Source organism: Brassica napus, chromosome C6 (assembly GCF_020379485.1).
Source record: "Brassica napus cultivar Da-Ae chromosome C6, Da-Ae, whole genome shotgun sequence".
NCBI classification, from domain to species: domain Eukaryota; kingdom Viridiplantae; phylum Streptophyta; class Magnoliopsida; order Brassicales; family Brassicaceae; genus Brassica; species Brassica napus.
The window spans coordinates 47,295,687-47,314,228 of NC_063449.1; the positions used below are offsets into that span (position 1 = coordinate 47,295,687).

An 18,542-nucleotide genomic window follows, 5' to 3' on the forward strand; every position below is an offset into this window, starting at 1 on the left:
AAATAAATAGTAAAAAAAACAAATAAAAAGAACAGCAATTAGATAGATAGATATGGGCTAATGGGCCAAACAGACTCGCTACTGCAGGCCCACATCGTCGATAATTCTCTCTCTCTCTCCATTAAAAGCACCGCGCAAGGAGTGGCGGGAAAGACAGCCATCGCCTCCAACGAAAACCTCCCAAATCTGAGAAAAAACGAACAAATCAAAGAGAAGAGGAACGATGACACACACCGAAACCCTAAATATCCTCGACGAACTCGAGTCTCTCGTCTCCGATCAGCTTCAAGTGGTAACTACCGATTATTTCTCAATCCATTCCTCGATTCCTCAATGTTGCCGGTTACAATTTCACTGGGTTTCAGAGCTTGTCAAAACTCGTTTCTCCATGCTTGCATCGGCGTAGATTTAGGTTTCAATTGGTTAATTTCGAAGCTTCTATATGTAGTTTGTTGTTGTATCCGTGTGCCGGGTTAGGTTAGACTTATTTGGTGTTGAGATTGAGTGATTAGGGGTTATAATGAATGCTGATTAGTTCAATTTCTTCAGGTATCTTACAAATGGCTGAGTCGAAATTTCTCTATTTCATCAAAAACTGCCAAGAGGTACATTGTTGACTTTTCTAGATTTTGGCAACTTAAAAATATATATATATTTTTTTTATATCTATTGGCCGTGACTCTTCTTGTTATTAGCTTGCTTAAGGATTTCGTCGAGAAAAATGGGAAAGGTTTCGAAGTTGTTTATATTGTGTCTGGGTGGCTAAAGAACACTCCTTCTGATCACCGCACAAGGCTTGTATCTAGTTCAAAACTTTCAGGTAACATTCATTGCACATAGTTCTCTTGAATTTTTTAGCTTTCTCCTTCTGGTGAAAGTAAAGTACTAGATGATTTTTAACGATTCGAGACTTGCCTATTGTTATTGCTTTTGTGCAGAAGTGGAGAAAGAGTTCAATGGAACTCACTCAGTTTCTATATACAGTGTTCAAGCTAGTATTCCGATGGAGCCAGCAGCTATATGGAACAGTGAGTTTGTGCAAGCAGAAGAACTCTTCAGGGAGCCTTCTGCCGCTGATAATTGCTTGAGAGACAACAGGTACACACCCTTCTCTTATTACATGAATACTTTCCAGTACTGTTGACTCGGGCTTGTCACTGAAACAAGAGATGTGTGTTTATTTATTGTGGACCAGGTTTTGTGGCATCTCCAATTCTTTTGTAAAGCGTAATATAGAGGGAGCCACTGCAAATGTTACAGCCCCGGGAACTGCAAGTGTGAGAACTACAGTGCCTTCAATCCCTAAGGTTGGCTATCAGGCTAAAAATGAAACTGTTACTACTGCTCCAGCTCAAAAACAGCCTGCGAAATCCTCCAATGATAAAGAAAAATCCCTTCCTGTGCCCGCTACTAAAAAGAACGGTCAAGCCCAAAAGAGCGTTACTGGAACAGGGGGTTCGTTGAAAAATATGTGGGGCCGTGTGCCTGTGAAAGCAGAAGATACATCTGCAACAATAGAGGTCAAAAACCATGATGACTCAGGTTTACTTTCTTATCTATGTTTTTCTTCTTTGAAAGTTATCCTTAGGCATCTGTTTTAGTTAGTCTTGTTCCTCTTTGAAATGTTCTGTAATTGGTGCAGAAGCCCAAAAGCCTTCTCACGGTGCGGAGCACAAGGGAGGCAGCGATGATGAGGCCCCAGATGTCAGTATCAGGAACAGAAAAAGGAAGGTGATATTTGATTTTTCTGATGAAGAGTGTGAAGATGTTATCAGCTTAGCATCTCCTAGCAGTCCTAAGATTAATCCGGGTCCAGATAGCGAAGAAACCAAAGATTCAGGTCCGGAAAATCCTGATAAACGTGTATCTGGACCAGATGAACCAGAGGTCAGCGGAGAAGACTGGCAAAAAACTACCTCTGCTGATACTTCCGGTGTCAAAAAAGAGGAGAAACCTATTGCTTCATCAAAGGAGAAGATGCAGGGAAATGGTTCTGAAGCTGGAGTCAATCCGTCAAAGGGAAGAATGACTAATGCTCCTAGTTCACCGAAAAGGAAAAAAGTGTTGAAGACGAGGATTGATGAGCGTGGGAGAGAAGGTATACTCACATGCTTAAGCATCTAATATCTCGTTTTCAATAATATCTCTTTCCGCCAAGAGTTGGCTAAGTGCGAGTTCTGACATGTATCTCTTTTGATTGCATATGTAGTAACTGAGGTAGTCTGGGAGGATACAGAAACAAACACAAAGAAGAAAGAAGACAGTGATACGAGTAAGAAGTTAAATGATGGCAAAAGCGCAAATGCTGCTGTTAACAGGTATGTTTCTTGAGATGATATAGCCTACTGTGTAAGACCAACTTAACCTTTGTGAACACTGTCTGAAACAATGTTAAAAGCATCCGAGTTCCATTGTTTCAGGGCTGTTGTTCAGAAGAAGAGCCCGGCCATGGGAGCTGTAAACGCAGGAGGGAAAACAGGAAGCAAGAAAGGAGGGAACGTGAAAGATCCAAAGCAAGGGAACATAATGTCTTTCTTCAAGAAGAAAGTCTAAATAAAAGAAAGCTCTTTTGTTTGTATTTTTCTCAGAACTTGGTGTCGTCTGGTTGTATGCTTTGAATTCGTTTATGTATTGAAAAAACTTGAGCCGTTAATGGCACCGATCATGGAACTTGGTGCAAGTGTAGTGTGTAGCTCATTTTTTACAAAACAAAAATACGAAGTCTCCACTTCTGAGTCCTCATCATTAGCTTCCAGCTATATATAACCCACACAAACCTATGTCGTCGGATTGGGTTCGATTAAAGCCCAATAAGAAATTCAGTGGGGATCATCTGAGATTCCACACTCTGAGGACGCAATCCAGGTGACTCAACACGCTGCTAACTATCTAGTCAGGTAAGTTCTCTCTCTATCCTACGTATGTATGAAGATCCAGTAGCTCTGGCTTATTTTTTATTTTTTTTTACTTGAATGTTGGTGCAGTGAAGCTAGAAAGTCACTCAACAGACCATCTTCTGAGAAAGTGCTAAGCAATCTCATCTACAACTACAAGACTACCTACTCTGGATACAAAGGGTAAAGCCAACTCCACCACAATTGGACTCAGATTCTTCTTACACATTTTAAAACGATTATATTTATTGAATCATCCTCTCGTTGATTTTGCAGGAGCGGTAACGACGAGGCTTACATTTTCACCTAGTTTTCCAAGATCAAAATCCCCTTTTATACTAACAGAGACATATGATTGATATAAAGATTACGATTCCCAAAGAATAGTCTCTAAAAAAAAGAAGATCAAAACACTTGCATAAGCTTTTGAAGTCCTCTACACTTTCATAAGCCTCACGTCCTCTATATGATCTTGCAAAGTGAAGATTTGATAACCCAAAAAAGCTTCCATTCCTTGGATGTCGACTCTTACGACCGTGTTCCTCTCTGTATTGTAGTACACCAGGTACTGAAACGACGACGAGTACAAGACAATCTCATTACTCCTACGAGTCACTCCAACGAACCGTACAAAGGTGCGTCCTGATAATTTGTGAGATCATGAGAGCTTCTAAGTGTTTTAACCGTGATGAAGCACACGAACAAAGTAAAGAGGAGTGAAGTAACCGTAAGTATTTGAGAGAGAAGAGAAATTTGAGAATTTAAGAGAATGAGAGGATTTGTGAGATTGAGAGAATGAAAGAAATGTTTGTATTGAATTGTAGGTTTAATTGTGTAACATACATGGTGTATTTAAAGGAAACAAAAGCAATAAGCACTCAATGGTGGAAGAATAAATAACTAGTAGTGGATTAGCCACTCCTCCCCATTTGGTAAGTGATATGGCCACTCCTCCCACTTCTTCCACTAACTAGTAGTGGACTAGCCATTCCACCCCATTTGGTAAGTGATATGGCCACTCCTCCCACTTCTTCCACCAACTAGTAGTGGACTAGCCATTCCTCCCCATTTGGTAAGTGATATGGCCACTTCTCCCACTTCCTCCACTACTTCCCTTTGTTTAATTCTTCATGTCAACACTCCCCCTCAAGCTTGACAGTAGTGAGTGTCAAGCTTGGAAAGCCATGAAGTATTCCCTCATTAAAAACTTTTCTTGGAAAAACCACTTGGGATAAAAACCAAGCAAAGGAAAAAGAGTAGAATACTCCACGGTGAGGAGATCATTGACATGGAAGGTTTATGAGTCCAAGTCTTGGAAGAATGGACTCACAAACTTTGCTACTGGCCGCCTTGGTGAAGATGTCAGCCAGCTGATCCGCACTTCTTGTATAACATGGGAGAATCACTTGCTGCTCCACTGCTTGTCTGACCTTGTGGCAGTCTACTTCTATGTGCTTTGTCCTTTCATGAAAGACTGAGTTGGATGCAATGTGTATTGCGGCTTGGTTGTCACAGTGCATGGTCATGGGAGAGGTGATCTCAATTCCCAAGTCGCCTAAAAGCCCCTTTATCCAGATAAGCTCACTGGTTAGCTTCCTCATTGATCTGTACTCTGCTTCTGCGCTTGAACAAGATACTACTTTCTGTTTCTTGCTCTTCCAAGTGACAAGATTCCCTCCAATGAATGTACAATAACCGGTGGTTGACCTTCTGTCTACTCTATCTCCAGCCCAATCTGCATCACAGTATCCTATCACCTCAGTGTTCTTGTTGCAAGCCATCCATACACCTTGTCCTGGCGCTTCTCTTAAGTATCTTAGAATCCTCTCCACCATGTTCCAGTGATGAACCTTGGGAGTTTGCATGTGCTGGCTCACTTGATTAACTGCGAAACACACATCTGGCCGAGTGATGGTTAGATAGATCAGCTTCCCAACCATCCGTCTATACTGCTTGACATCTTCAAATGGAGTGTCTTCATACTCCCCCTCTCGCAATACCTTGTAACCTTCTTCAAGTGGTGTCTTGGCATGTCTTCCAACAAGATCTCCTGCCTCCTTTAATATGTCCAGGGTATACTTTCTTTGGGACATGAATAATCCTTCCTTTGATCTGCACATCTCAATGCCAAGGAAGTACTTCAGTTCTCCCAGGTCTTTGATGTCAAATGCGGCCTTGAGAAATGTCTTGGTTAAACTGATCCCCTCTTTGTCACTACCCGTGATGATGATGTCATCCACATAGACTAGAATTACCGTAATTCCTTGCTTGCTGGTGAGAGTGAAGAGTGTGTGATCCGCTTGAGACTTCACAAATCCCCTTCCATTCAATGTAGTGCTTAGCTTGTGGTACCAAGCTCTTGGTGATTGCTTCAAGCCATAGATTGCCTTTCTGAGTCTAAGAACATTCCCTGGTTTCACCATTTCTTCCATCCCCGGAGGTGGTTTCATATACACTTCATCTTCTAGTTCTCCTTGCAGGAAAGCATTCTTCACATCCATTTGCCAAAGGTCCCATTCTAGGTTCACTGCTAATGAGAGTAGAATCCGGATTGTATGAAGCTTGGCCACTGGTGCAAAGGTGTCTAGATAGTCCTCTCCATACACTTGTGTGTATCCTCTTGCCACCAGTCTGGTCTTCTTTCTTTCTGGCTTCCCATTTGCAAGATACTTAATGGTATGTATGAGTCTGCTGGTCACGGCTTTCTTCCCTTTTGGAAGTTCTGTCTCATACCAGGTGTTGTTCTTCTCCATGGCCCTCATTTCATCATCCACCGATATCCTCCATTCATCATCTTCCATAGCTTCTGCATATGTTCTTGGTATCCATTCCAGGTCCAATGAACTCATAAAGACTTGATGTTCTTCTGGATAGTGAGCTAGGGAGCATAATCCACTTTCTGGATGTGCCACAGCTTGAGCATTGTAGTAAACAAAATCATTTTTAACCCAATCTGAGGCTGGTCTTCTGATCCTTGTACTTCTCCTTAGGACTTGTGTCTGCTCAGGTTCATTACTGCTGCTTGGTTCTCCTTCTTGAGCTTCAGTGTCTGGTTGTCCCATCTCATCTTGATCATGAGATAATACTGGGTTTTCTTCAGGTTGAGCTTGCGCCGGTTGATCTTCATTCCCCCCTTCATGGTCAGGATGAGAGTCTTCAGTGTTATGAACCATGGTCTCTTTATAAGGAGTAGTGTCCCGGCCTTTCTCTGGTTCCTTTTCTAGGTTAATGCCGAGTCTTTCCATAAGAATCTTCAGGTTGTTAGCTCTGTCCGAGGCAGAATGAGATAGATCTTTGAGTTCCTCCCAACTCTTCTCATCATAATAGGCCTTGGATTCCATGAACTTAACATCTCTGGATACTAGGACTCTCCTTGTCTCTGGTACATAGCATTTGTACCCCTTTTGGTGCGTAGAGTATCCAATGAACATTGCCTTTGTGCTCTTTGCCTCCAGTTTGTTTCTTAGTTCTCCTGGAATCAAAACAAAGCACACACACCCAAACACACGCAAATGATCAATTGATGGTCTAGATTTGTTTAGTACCTCATATGGGGTGGCATCAAAGAGGACTCTTGTAGGTGTGCGGTTGATTAGGTAGGTGGCTGTGACTACTGCATCCCCCCAAAACCGCTTGGGTACATTTGTATGGAACATCATACTCCTTGCCACTTCCATCAAGTGTCTATTCTTTCTTTCAGCCACACCATTTTGTTGGGGTGTGTAAGGACAGCTGGTTTGTTGAATGATTCCATGTGAGGCTAGATGTTGTTTGAAGGCTGTGCTAGTATATTCACCACCATTATCTGATCTAAGAATTTTAATCTTAACATTGAAATGGTTAGTAATATAGTTCTGAAAATTTTTAAATGCTTCTAGCACCCTATCCTTAGATTGCAACAAAGTGATCCATGTGTATTTAGATTTTTCATCAATGAATGTCACAAAATATTTATGTTGTTCTCTAGATACACATGGAGCAGTCCACACATCAGAGTGAATCAAATCAAAGCAGTTTTCATATTGGGTTTTTGATTTAGGAAACACAGTTCTGCAATGTTTTCCTAATATACACGCTTCACACTCATTTTTAAAGGAAATACTAGGCAACAGGATGTTCAAGGCACGAGAATGGGGATGTCCTAGTCTAGCATGCCAGATTTCATCTTTAGGGAATTCAGAAACAGAATGAAACACACACGATAATTGAGATACAGGTCTTGTGTCCTCAAGTAAGTACAAGTCTCCCTTGGTAACACCTTTGCCAAGCAACTTACTAGAATCAATATCCTGAAAGTATACATTGTTAGGCGTGAAAGTAACTTGACAATTGAGATCATTAGTTACTTTTTTAACAGACAGTAGATTTGAGGCAAATGTAGGCATATAGAAAGCTTTAGATTCTTTATCAAACAATCTAAGTTCACCTACACCTTTTATTGGAATTTTATCTCCATTTGCTATCATCACATTTCCTAAAGCCGGTTCTATGTTCTTAATCAGTTCTAAATCACTTATCATGTGATGAGAAGCACCAGAGTCTATAACTAAGGGCTTAGCCGATTTAAAATTATTCATAGAACCATTTGCATTGTGAGAAGTATTAAGGGAGATACCAAGAGTTTTAGATATACCAGATTCCTTGAGAGCCTTGATGAGAGCGGTTAAGTCAGACTTCTTGATGGTCTCATCTAGATTGGCTCTTGGCGTGGCATAGCCTGATGTGGAGGCAGTAGCTCTTCCCACACCTAGGTTGCTTATACCCATGGTGATTGGTGTTGTTGGCTCAGCACCATCAGTTGAGAAATTGGCTCTTGCATCTTGGTATTGAGGGCGGTTGTCCCTAAATTTGTTGGGCTTGAGGTGCGGATGTAGTATCCAGCATTTGTCCTTCATGTGGCCCTTCTTCTTGCAGTGATCGCATGTCAAGTTTTTCTTCTCATCTAGCTTGTAAGCTGCCTTGTTTGACACGGCTCGTTCAGCTTGATGTGCCATGTTTAAGTCTCCCTTGCCTCCAAATAAGCCCACAGAGCCTTCTTCCTTCTGAATTTGAGCGCATACTTCATCCAGGTCAGGTAACTTGTCAGCTCTCAGGATGTGCTTGATTAAGCTCCCATAAGATGGATTAAGCGTGAGCAGTAGTCCAAACACTCTGTCCTCTTCACGCCTGGTTAAGAGAGTGGCGGGGTCGGTAGTATGTGGTCTGAGTAGTTCCATCTCTGCCCAAAGAGACCGGAACTTGCCAAAGTGAGGCTGGAACTCCATATCTCCTTGGTTGAGGGTATTGATAGCTCTTTTTACTTCAAAGACCCTTGTAAGGTTGGAGGTATTTCCATACACTTTGTAGAGTGTATCCCACAGCTGCTTGGTAGTTTCACAGTAGGAGTAAGACTCCATGATGGCGGGTTCTAGGGAGCTAAGGAGCACTGTGAGAACCATGAGATCTTCCTGAGCCCATTTGTCTTCATCAGTAGCTACCACAATCTCCTGTCCATCTTCTCCTTGGGTGGTTTGTTTTGGAGCTGCTTCTGCTGAGACATGACTCCACAAACCCTTTCCTCCAAGGGCAATCTTCACCATCCTGGCCCACAAGAGGTAGTTAATCCCCTTCAGGGTCACAGGTATGCTGATGCGGTTGTTGTTATTGTTGTTGTTGTTCTCCATCTTGGGGATTTACTTGGTCAGAGGTAGAGTTTAAGAACTAGAAACAGAGTTTTGATTTTGCGGAATTTAGAAAGGTTTCAAGATTGAACCTTGCTCTGATACCATGATAATTTGTGAGATTATGAGAGCTTCTAAGTGTTTTAACCGTGATGAAGCACACGAACAAAGTAAAAAGGAGTGAAGTAACCGTAAGTATTTGAGAGAGAAGAGAAATTTGAGAATTTAAGAGAATGAGAGGATTTGTGAGATTGAGAGAATGAAAGAAATGTTTGTATTGAATTGTAGGTTTAATTGTGTAACATACATGGTGTATTTAAAGGAAACAAAAGCAATAAGCACTCAATGGTGGAAGAATAAATAACTAGTAGTGGATTAGCCACTCCTCCCCATTTGGTAAGTGATATGGCCACTCCTCCCACTTCTTCCACTAACTAGTAGTGGACTAGCCATTCCACCCCATTTGGTAAGTGATATGGCCACTCCTCCCACTTCTTCCACCAACTAGTAGTGGACTAGCCATTCCTCCCTATTTGGTAAGTGATATGGCCACTTCTCCCAGTTCCTCCACTACTTCCCTTTGTTTAATTCTTCATGTCAACACGTCCAACCACACTCTTCCACATCTCAGGCAACACGAATGTCTCTGCTCAGACCATTCCCCCTTCTCAACATCTTCCAAAACACGCAACCTAATACTCCCACAGCTTCCATCAACCGTTTCTTCAGGCCCAAGCGAAGCTAACTTCCCATTAAAGTTCACCAGAGGCGCACTACGAAACGGCTGAGTGTACCCGTCGGTGTCTTTAACGCATCTGAACTTCTCCGACCGAACATCAAAGCAAACGATGATGTAATCCTTATCCCCCCCCCCAGAACTTCCGCGCTGGATAATACAGAACACCGTCGATCTGTACTCTGTAGTAATGAGATTAATGGGCCCGAGTACGAGGATCGCTTAAAATATAATTTAATAATAATCAGTACCACGTGGACGGTGGAGATTGGTTTTTCGAATGATATGATCAAAAGCGTTGATCAAATCATCTTCTCTCATTTGATTCAGATCATCCTTCCTTCCTCTTCTCCTCATTGAGATGTGGAGATACGTATGGTCACTGCTCCTACTCTTCGTCGTGTGCAAAGATACCATCTTCATGGCGAAGTCTGCGGCGATTCTCCTTCCTAGTCAAACCGGAGTTGACGATTCTGTATGCTCCGCGCCGGATCCGAGCCTGAACTACAAGCCGGTCATCGGGATTCTGACCCATCCTGGAGACGGCGCGACGGGTAGGTTGAACAACGATACGAACGCGTCGTACATCGCAGCGTCGTATGTGAAATTGGCTGAAGCTGGTGGAGCTCGTGTGGTTCCTCTCATCTATAACGAACCCGAAGAGCTTCTCTTTCAGGTTATTTTTTTTTAGCTCAGATAAACCCTAATTAGTTTGATTTTTCATAATTGATGTGGAGGATTAACATTTTGGAGTTGTGCAGAAGCTTGAATTGGTGAATGGTGTGATATTCACTGGTGGCTGGGCTAAAAAAGGATTGTATTTTGATGTGGTCAAAAAGATCTTCACTGTACGCTGTTAAAAGTTTTGGTTGATTACTTTTGAGTGCTGTTTCATATAGTTAGTTATCTCCAGTATAATGATCTTGTTGATGTCTCTATGATCCATCCTCACAGAGAGCTTTGGAAAGAAATGATGGTGGAGAGCACTTTCCTGTATATGCCATTTGCCTAGGATTCGAGCTTCTTACAATGATCATAAGCCAGGTGTTTTGATTAGTTTATGTGTGTTTTCTAAGCTATAAAGATGAATCCTTTTTGTAGTTGTAGATTATTTGAACTTAAAGCTATCCCTTTCATGAATTTACGGGCTTAGAATATCTACAATGTAGTACAGTTCGAGATCTGTGTGTGCCTCCTTTTAAAATGCCTCTAATCGTTTGTCTTTGTAACAGAACACAGACATTTTTGAAAAAGTTGATGCTAAGAATGCTGCATCAAGTCTTCAGTTCGTTGAAATTGTTAGCATCCAAGGAACCGTGTTCCAAAGGTTCGTACAGATTTTTCATGATGTATAAGTTTCTAATAAGCCAAGTTTTACAAAATATTCATTGCAATGTTTTACATTGCAGATTCCCCCCAGAGTTGTTGAAAAAACTCACTACAGACTGTTTGGTTATGCAGAACCATCAGGTATACTATGACTTCTCTATAGAGAGCAATTTGATATTATATATTCGGTTGATTGTTGTTCGCCTCTTACATTATTGATTTCCACTACAGTTGGGGAAAGTTTCTTGTTCATTCTGCGTTCTTTTTTCTGGAATAGTTATTATATTCTCACTCCCACCTCCTTTGCTGAAATGAAAATTGTTATTGTTTCCCAGTTTGGTATCTCGCCAGACAACTTTGAAGGCAATATTGCTCTGTCTCGTTTCTTTAAGATCGTCACAACATGCCTTGATGGCAACCGCAAGGTATTGTTATGTTCCTGAGAACCCATTCAGATCTAAGATTCTAGAGTCTGACCTCGTTGATATAATCTACTTTTATATATGTATATTTTTCCAGGCTTATGTTTCAACCGTTCAATCGAAAACATATCCGGTAACCGGCTTCCAGTGGCATCCTGAGGTATATATATACTCACAAGTTAATTTACATCTCTCGTTTAGTCCTTTCGCGCCTAGACTGAGCTATGACTGTGGTCTATTGCGTTATCCTACAATTGTATGGTATATTATTGCTGTACAGCTTCTATAAAAGAAAAAGCTCCGTACAATACTCTGCAGAAAAATGCATTCGAGTGGGGATCATCCAAAATTCCACACTCTGAGGACGCTGTCCACGTGACTCAGCTCATTGCGAATTATCTAGTCGGGTTAGTTCTCTATTCCTTGTTTGATAAGAATTGAAAAGAGAGTGCATCAACTGTAATTGCTACATTAGGAAGGTAGTTAACATTAGAATCAGTAGAAATAAGAGTTAATTAGATCTTGTAAGTGGTTTCTAACGGATTGAGTTTTTAAATGTGGCGCAGTGAAGCTAGGAAGTCACAGAACAGACCATCTCCTGAGAAAGTGCTGAGCAATCTCATTTATAATTACAAGCCTACGTACTGTGGATACGAAGGGTAACGCCACTATGACAATCTTTACATAATTCTTACTTATCGTATGCTTTAACGTTTCTCTGGATCATCTAAATATGGTGGATTCTGCAGGAGAGGTTACGACGAGGTTTACATTTTCGCACAACAAAGATCCCTTCTCTAAGAACAAACATCCTCTCGTGTGATTGTTCGATTGAACCAGTGATGCTTCTTCAACTCTGTTAGTATCTGTGAACTTGTAACCTCATGATGTTTATGGCTTGTATTTGTGAAGTGTATTCTTTACTTCAAAGGAATGTTGAAAAACAACCTCACCAGCGTTCAGTGAGCTTGATATATAACGATGTTGGGCTTAAACGTTTTATATACCTATGTGATGGGCTCAATAAAGCCCAACAAAGCTTGGTAGATAACTGTTTGCACTGTTCCTTTCGGCAACCGACAAGAAAAGCTCTGGAGTTGCTAAAATTCCCGGTTCATCTCTAAAACCGGTATTCTTTACTGTTCCTCTTCGGACAGTGCCCTCCCCAAAGCAAGTCTTCTTCGATCTGTCTCTTAGACCAATCGTGTGGTCTCTTGTTACTAATCGTAAGTTTTCTTCCTTTTTAAAACTTTTTTGTATCGATCTAGATCTTGTTAGGAGGAGTTATCTAAAGAGAATGTGGGCGTAGTAGGTATCCGGTTTACACATCCTCAGGAATCAGAACTAGCTCTATATGCAAGTAGCTCCTCAAGTTCTTAGTTTCGATGTGTTAAGCTTCTTGTTATGATCTGTAGAAAAGTGCTTTTGTTTGTTTGTTTGGAAGAGGCATCAATGGGGAGGATAATGGAATGGGCAGCAAGGTCTAATCACTTGGGAGGCGTTCCAAGGAAAGCTGTGATAACAGCTGTTGGTGCGTTTGCGAGAGCAGTAGCTAATCTTTGCAACAAAACCACAGTACACAGTGCAGATACTCTTATGACTCTTGTCCGCTCACGTCCACCTGGTGTTCCCCTCATCACTGTTAGTAATCACATGTCGACGTTAGTTCAAAGTTAAAACCTTTAATAATCTGAATCGTTTTTCTTGTTGTCATCTCTTTTCCCTCTCTTGTACTTTTGACATTGATCTAGTTGTGTGTTTGTTGTGATCAGTTTAGATGATCCAGTAATGTGGGGAGGGTTCAAGGGTCTTCTTTCCTTAGATCCAGAGCTGGCTCGATGGGTTCTTGCTGCAGAGGACATTTGTTTCAAGAACCCTGTCTTCTCCTACATCTTCCGCACTGGTAAACTCCTTTGTTCAGGTGGAATGAAAGAGTGTAATAGTTTTCCTAAGATTGTGAACGATTTCTTTTGAGCAGGCAAGTGTATACCTATAACTAGAGGTGGTGGAATCTACCAAGAACACATGAGTGAAGCTCTCGAGCGATTAAAAGATGGATCTTGGGTAAGTCACATTTGAACAAATACTGAGATTTTTTATGACCTCTAACCTTTTTGGTATTTAATAATTGACTAGTAGTTGCATACCTTCCCAGAGGGCAAGGTGTTTCAAGAAGATGTGCCTATAAGACGACTTAAATGGGGAACCGCAAGCCTCATCGCCCGTTGCCCAGTCACCCCAATCGTCTTGCCAATAATTCACCGTGGTTTTGACGAGGTAAACATATGTCTTTAACTCTTCCAGGTTCATGTCAAGATTAAGCCATAAACTTTTCATCCATTTTCCATTGTTCTAACCTCTTAGATGATGCCGGAGAAGTACATTTATGGAAGAAGACCACCGTTACCGCTGTGGAACAAAAACCTTAAAGTAGTTGTTGGTGAACCAATCGAGTTTGATGTTCCTATGATGGTTGAGACCGCTGTCTCTGCATCCTCCGGTCATGTAACAGCTTCTCTTCAAGAAGCGAAATGGCCTGTACTCTCTTCTGCTGGCCGAAAGCTAGACGAGACTGCTCAAAGATACCTCTACACAGCACTTTCAGAGAAGATTCAATCCTCGTTGGAAACACTGAGACTCTTAGCCAAGCGGTTGTGACTTCCGCTTGAAGCTCCCGGTTTGGTTTAGATACGCAATGGACCAATTGGTAACCAATTATTTCCTTTATTTAATTTTTTTTTTGTAGCTGAGATATATCTTACATTCTACACATTGTAATAAGGATGAAAAATGTAAACAAACTTAAATTTAAATAACTCGCATCTTCAAATATATTATATGTTTTTTAAAACATTCAAGACAAATCCCCTTGCAATCTTCGTGTCTATGATTAATCATTTTTTTATTACAATGTACACTAGTGTTGTCTGTAACGCCAATGATCTGGCAAGTTCTGTCCCTCTGCTGAATCATTGATGTTAGAGACAGAAACAACTTTGAACAACCAGTTTGGAAGAGAGAGAAGGTTCTGGTAAGAGACAAACGTGGGTGGCACACAACACACGGCGGCCACGTGAGACTATCTACCCACCGGTGCGGCGAGTGGTATCTACGCGGATGTTTAATGGGCCCTACAGGATCACGCCGGGGACGCACCATCACGTGAAAAAGGAACCTCCAAGAGTCAGCTAAAACGGTCCCGTGGCATTGTCGTGAATTAAATCACGTTCCGAGGGTAAACGTTAGTCCTCGCACGTGGTAATGGGGCTCAAGTTGTGGCAAATCGGTAAATATACATGCTCCCACGTGCTAGGTCCGGAGGACACGCGTGACATCATCCTGTGGTCTTTTCGTAAATATACGGTCAAATCAAGGGTAAATTGGGTAGTTTCTAGCTACTTGTTTTCTTTAAGCTATCATCAGCATGAAAGTAGTATAACTCTTTCTTCTCTGGCACGAGAGAGTTCTTGATTAGCTTAAGCTCCTTCTTCTTCTTCTTCTTCTTGATCTGCTCCGTTCAGCTTAAAGCTCGAGGATCCCAAGTACGAGAGTGATGACGTCAGGGACGAGGATGCCGACGTGGAGGGAGAGAGAAAACAACAAGAGGAGAGAGAGACGGAGGAGGGCCATCGCAGCTAAGATCTTCACGGGTTTGAGAATGTACGGGAACTACGAGCTTCCTAAGCATTGTGACAACAACGAAGTGCTTAAAGCACTTTGCAACGAGGCTGGTTGGATCGTCGAACAAGATGGCACTACTTACCGCAAGGTTCGGTCTCTCTCTCTCTCTCTCTCGCTATTTTTGGATCTTACTTTTGTCGGAAACGTAATGACATTTTTGAAAAAACTAACATGCGCCGGTACCTTCCCGGGAACAAGTTCTAGCTTCTTTGACCTGATCGGGTCACTGGATTGCTAACGTGTTCTTTACGGCGTAGGTTAGCGTTAGTTAAAAGTTTCTATTAAAGAAGATTCTCTTCTATCTTTCAGTACTGTATGATTCACTTGCGTCCCCAGGTCGGACTAGTCTACTTTCACATGATACCCCTACCAAAAAGAGTATAGCATAGATCTCTAGGGAAGACTAATAATACCTCCGTTCCCGAAAGTAATATGTTTTAGATTTTTTTCTTGTTCTACAAAGATAGATTTTCTATATTTTTTTATATTTTTGAAGAACATTAATTGAGAATATTTGAATTAATTAAATTTTATTGGTGAAAAGTTATTAGAAAGTGTATAAAAAAGTAAAATATAAATTAAATTATAAATATTTTTTAAATTCTTAATAAATGTGAATATTCTAGAAAATCTTAATTTTAGGAACAGAGGGAGTAATAAAAAAGATGTTTCATTGCACAGAGTTCAGAGTGTACGTTTTTGATCTGTAGATCTTTGTGGAAAAGCATGTGGGCACTTTTGCTTTATTGTCTCAAAGTCTAAAACTCAAGTCTCGAGACTCGAGTCCAATGATAATCTGTCGGGTCATGTATCCTTTGACTCGATCGATGCAAAGAAGCAGATAGTTTCTTTTTCAGTGTGAAACAACTTAGACCTAGCTGACTTGGAAAGTAACTAGTTCTCCTCATTTCATCTCTAGGCTTGTCACTAACACCTTCAACACAATAATTTACTTTACACTCCCTCTTTTTTTTTTTATAAAAAAATATCATTTAAATGTTCTTAATATCATTCTACATTTCTAATACAATTTTCCATATTAAATTTTTTTTTTCCCTTTTAAAGTAATCAATAAATTTTTATTTAAATTATTTTCATTTAGTTTAATCATATATTAAATAAAAACATATTAGTATATTATTTATTTTTTAAATTTGCGTGAAATGTATCCAAGGACATTTTTTGTGAAAATGAAGGAATAATACTATTTTTGATCATATTTTCAGGGAAGTAGTAGACCAGTAGAGCGTATGGAGATAGGTGTTGGTTCAGCAACCACGAGTCCATGCGCTTCTTACAATCCTAGTCCTGTCTCCTCCAACTTCATGAGCCCTTCTTACGCTAATCTCACCTCTGGAGATGGTCAATCACTCATCCCATGGCTAAAACACCTCTCAACAACGTCATCCTCATCAGCTTCTTCATCATCAAGACTCCCTAGTTTCATGTACCTTCCTGGAGGCTCTATAAGCGCTCCTGTAACCCCTCCTTTAAGCTCCCCAACAGCTCGTGGAATGAACCAAATCAACAACTCTTTCTTTGTATCCTCAACACCGCCTAGTCCCACTAGGCAGCAGACCGTACCTGGCTCTGAATGGTTCGCTGGGATTCAACTCGCGCAAAGCGTTCCTGCTTCACCAACGTTTAGTCTCGTCTCACGAAACCCTTTTGGGTTTAGAGAAGATCAACTAGCGTCTGCTGGTGGAGGTGGTGGGTCGAGAATGTGGACGCCAGGTCAAAGCGGGACTTGCTCACCGGCTATTCCTCAGACAGGAGATGTTCCAATGTCTGAAGCTGTGGCTCCTCCAGAGTTTGCGTTTGGGAGTAACGCAAACGGGTTAGTTAAAGCTTGGGAAGGAGAGAGGATACATGAAGAGAGTGGTTCTGATGATCTCGAGCTCACTCTTGGAAACTCAAGCACAAGGTGTAATTGAAAACCCGGTTCCAACCAAACCATTTCTCAATATGTCGCTTCAATATTTATTTTCCCATGTAAGGCCTCAAAGTGAAATATTCGTTTATTTGTAACCATGCTAACCAACCTTAAAACCCGGTTTGGTATGGTTCTAATCAGATTATGTTCTTTACATTTTCGGGTTTAATGTTAACAGTTTACAGACTCTCAGAGACAACGAATCAAATTACATTATTGTTTCAAATTTATTATCATTAGTCAACAATGACCGCTTCAACACGACAAAATAGGGGTTCTTGCAGGTGACAGAGGAGCCTCTGTTTATAGCGGCTACAGATTCCATTTTCTGACATATGGATTTGCTTTTCTTCTGCTTGCTCCTCATTAAGACTTACTTTTGTTAAGTGCGTACATACGAGACTATGGGTCCGAAAGGTAACGGTAGAATTGAAAATAAAAACGGTACGGAATTGAAGTGCGGTACGGTATAACTGCGGTTCGTGCAGAATTGAAGTGTGGGACGGTGCAACTGCGGTTTTAAGTAAAAAGCGGTGCGGAATATTGGTTGATTGGTGACGATATATATTTGCGGTATTGAAAAACTATTTAATTAATAAAATAATAATAGTATAGAATATAAAATATAATTAATAATATAAATAATGTATTAACATAATATATATATTTTAAAATAACTCAAAAATATCTGATCCAAAACTGAACCGAAAATTTATAAGTACGTATTAGGTCCAAATTCTTCTATGCGAAAGAAGCAAAACCGAAAATAACCACTCGAATAGACTCGATCAGAAAAGAACCGACCCAAATAGATCCGACCCGAATAGATCCGACTCGATAAAACCAGATTCATATCCGACTTAAAAACATGAATATACAAAATTATGATTTTTGTGTTCTAATTTCTATATTTTATTTTATGATTTAGTTGAAATATCTCTTTTGAACAGTTTTTGTTATTATTTTGTAACATTTTAAGTAAAATTTAGAGTTTGAAATGTTTTATTTTAATTATTACTAGTTTATTTTAAACCATTTTGTAAAATTTTAGATATATATGACATATTTTAAGTAACATGAACCCGACCCAGATCCGATATGGATCTGTAAATTATGTGTATTTTATAGGTATTTTAAATACATATATTGTTTTGATTTTAGTTAGAATTTAAATTTTTTGAGTTTTACTATTGATCCGAGTTAGTGGTTTCTACAAATTTAACCGAAATTTTGATCACTGATTTCCGTAATTTTGTATATCCGATAATATATTCATTTTATAGATTATATATCTGCATATTTCATTATTTCAAAATAAATATGATCAAAATTTTAGATATAAAATTATGTTTTAAATATTTGGATATAAAATATCTAGAAAACATGAATCGTTTCAAGTATTTTAGTCATATAATTATATTACTTATTAACTGTAATAGTATTAAAAAGAAAAATGGAAAATAATAAATAGCAGGTTTTAATAAAATATTGTGGTATAGTTCTTAACAATAGTAACATAAATAGATTTATTATATATTCTTTTAAACGTAAGAAGAATCATTATTGTGGTGTATTTAATTATGTCATATAGCAGATTTAAGTATCTTTCTATTAAAATTTGAAATAAATTAAACTTACGTAGTGCGTATTTGGTGGAACCGTACCATTTTACCCGTGGGACGATTTTAAGTGCGTTATTGTATCTAATGATCTAATTTTAACTGTTATGAAATCCGCAAACAGCTCTGACTTTTCTTCTTAAAAACCGCGAATGATTTTGACAATTTTCTGATTGGTAACACATATGCGGTTTTGTAAATACCTCACCGAAAAACGCACCACACCCTGCACCATTCACACACTATATATGAGCAAATACTATCATAT

General features: G+C 39.9%; 4 protein-coding genes across 10 annotated transcripts; all 4 read left to right on the forward strand.

The window, feature by feature from the left end:
- Positions 1-70: 70 nt before the first annotated feature.
- On the forward strand, positions 71-2,665 carry LOC106356007 (DNA polymerase delta subunit 3). 2 transcript variants are annotated; one of them, XM_022704721.2, is made up of 8 exons: positions 71-292; positions 550-605; positions 696-820; positions 939-1,098; positions 1,196-1,542; positions 1,643-2,098; positions 2,210-2,318; positions 2,421-2,665. In XM_022704721.2, exons 1-8 carry the CDS (start codon positions 224-226, stop codon positions 2,551-2,553), a joined length of 1,455 nt encoding a protein of 484 aa, XP_022560442.1. In that variant the 5' UTR covers positions 71-223; the 3' UTR covers positions 2,554-2,665. The 2 variants fall into 2 exon arrangements, with proteins under 2 accessions (XP_022560442.1, XP_022560443.1); XM_022704722.2 differs by having other exon boundaries at positions 1,646-2,098.
- A 6,933-nt stretch (positions 2,666-9,598) lies between these two features.
- On the forward strand, positions 9,599-12,043 carry LOC106390062 (gamma-glutamyl hydrolase 2-like). The gene is made up of 10 exons (XM_013830446.3): positions 9,599-9,966; positions 10,052-10,138; positions 10,245-10,334; positions 10,523-10,617; positions 10,700-10,760; positions 10,955-11,044; positions 11,139-11,201; positions 11,360-11,448; positions 11,608-11,700; positions 11,791-12,043. The coding sequence occupies exons 1-10, from the start codon at positions 9,652-9,654 to the stop codon at positions 11,840-11,842; spliced, it is 1,035 nt and encodes a 344-aa protein (XP_013685900.2). The 5' UTR covers positions 9,599-9,651; the 3' UTR covers positions 11,843-12,043.
- Positions 12,025-13,894, forward strand: LOC106390063 (N-acylphosphatidylethanolamine synthase-like). 6 transcript variants are annotated; one of them, XM_013830449.3, is made up of 6 exons: positions 12,025-12,267; positions 12,488-12,702; positions 12,814-12,944; positions 13,020-13,105; positions 13,181-13,318; positions 13,406-13,894. In XM_013830449.3, exons 2-6 carry the CDS (start codon positions 12,494-12,496, stop codon positions 13,697-13,699), a joined length of 858 nt encoding a protein of 285 aa, XP_013685903.1. In that variant the 5' UTR covers positions 12,025-12,267; positions 12,488-12,493; the 3' UTR covers positions 13,700-13,894. The 6 variants fall into 6 exon arrangements, with proteins under 6 accessions (XP_013685903.1, XP_013685902.1, XP_022555943.1 ...); XM_013830448.3 differs by having other exon boundaries at positions 12,032-12,267; positions 12,457-12,702; XM_022700222.2 differs by lacking the exon at positions 12,488-12,702 and having other exon boundaries at positions 12,102-12,267.
- Positions 13,895-14,448: 554 nt separating this feature from the next.
- Positions 14,449-16,871, forward strand: LOC106390061 (BES1/BZR1 homolog protein 4). The gene is made up of 2 exons (XM_013830445.3): positions 14,449-14,810; positions 15,949-16,871. The coding sequence occupies exons 1-2, from the start codon at positions 14,595-14,597 to the stop codon at positions 16,654-16,656; spliced, it is 924 nt and encodes a 307-aa protein (XP_013685899.1). The 5' UTR covers positions 14,449-14,594; the 3' UTR covers positions 16,657-16,871.
- The last annotated feature ends 1,671 nt before the right edge of the window (positions 16,872-18,542 follow it).

What these genes read in the sequence shown, in the direction of transcription:
- LOC106390061 (XM_013830445.3), top strand. Translation starts at nt 14,595, where the DNA reads ATGACGTCAGGGACGAGGATGCCGACGTGGAGGGAGAGAGAAAACAAC. An exon ending in ATGGCACTACTTACCGCAAG is followed by an intron (nt 14,811 to 15,948) that starts GTTCGGTCTCTC and finishes TCATATTTTCAG; the next exon opens with GGAAGTAGTAGACCAGTAGA.
- LOC106390062 (XM_013830446.3), top strand. Translation starts at nt 9,652, where the DNA reads ATGTGGAGATACGTATGGTCACTGCTCCTACTCTTCGTCGTGTGCAAA. An exon ending in GCCTTGATGGCAACCGCAAG is followed by an intron (nt 11,045 to 11,138) that starts GTATTGTTATGT and finishes ATATTTTTCCAG; the next exon opens with GCTTATGTTTCAACCGTTCA. An exon ending in ATTGCGAATTATCTAGTCGG is followed by an intron (nt 11,449 to 11,607) that starts GTTAGTTCTCTA and finishes AATGTGGCGCAG; the next exon opens with TGAAGCTAGGAAGTCACAGA.
- LOC106390063 (XM_013830447.3), top strand. Translation starts at nt 12,446, where the DNA reads ATGATCTGTAGAAAAGTGCTTTTGTTTGTTTGTTTGGAAGAGGCATCA. An exon ending in GTTAGTAATCACATGTCGAC is followed by an intron (nt 12,703 to 12,813) that starts GTTAGTTCAAAG and finishes TGTTGTGATCAG; the next exon opens with TTTAGATGATCCAGTAATGT. An exon ending in GATTAAAAGATGGATCTTGG is followed by an intron (nt 13,106 to 13,180) that starts GTAAGTCACATT and finishes ATTGACTAGTAG; the next exon opens with TTGCATACCTTCCCAGAGGG.
- LOC106356007 (XM_022704721.2), top strand. Translation starts at nt 224, where the DNA reads ATGACACACACCGAAACCCTAAATATCCTCGACGAACTCGAGTCTCTC. An exon ending in TGATGAGCGTGGGAGAGAAG is followed by an intron (nt 2,099 to 2,209) that starts GTATACTCACAT and finishes TTGCATATGTAG; the next exon opens with TAACTGAGGTAGTCTGGGAG. An exon ending in GCAAATGCTGCTGTTAACAG is followed by an intron (nt 2,319 to 2,420) that starts GTATGTTTCTTG and finishes CCATTGTTTCAG; the next exon opens with GGCTGTTGTTCAGAAGAAGA.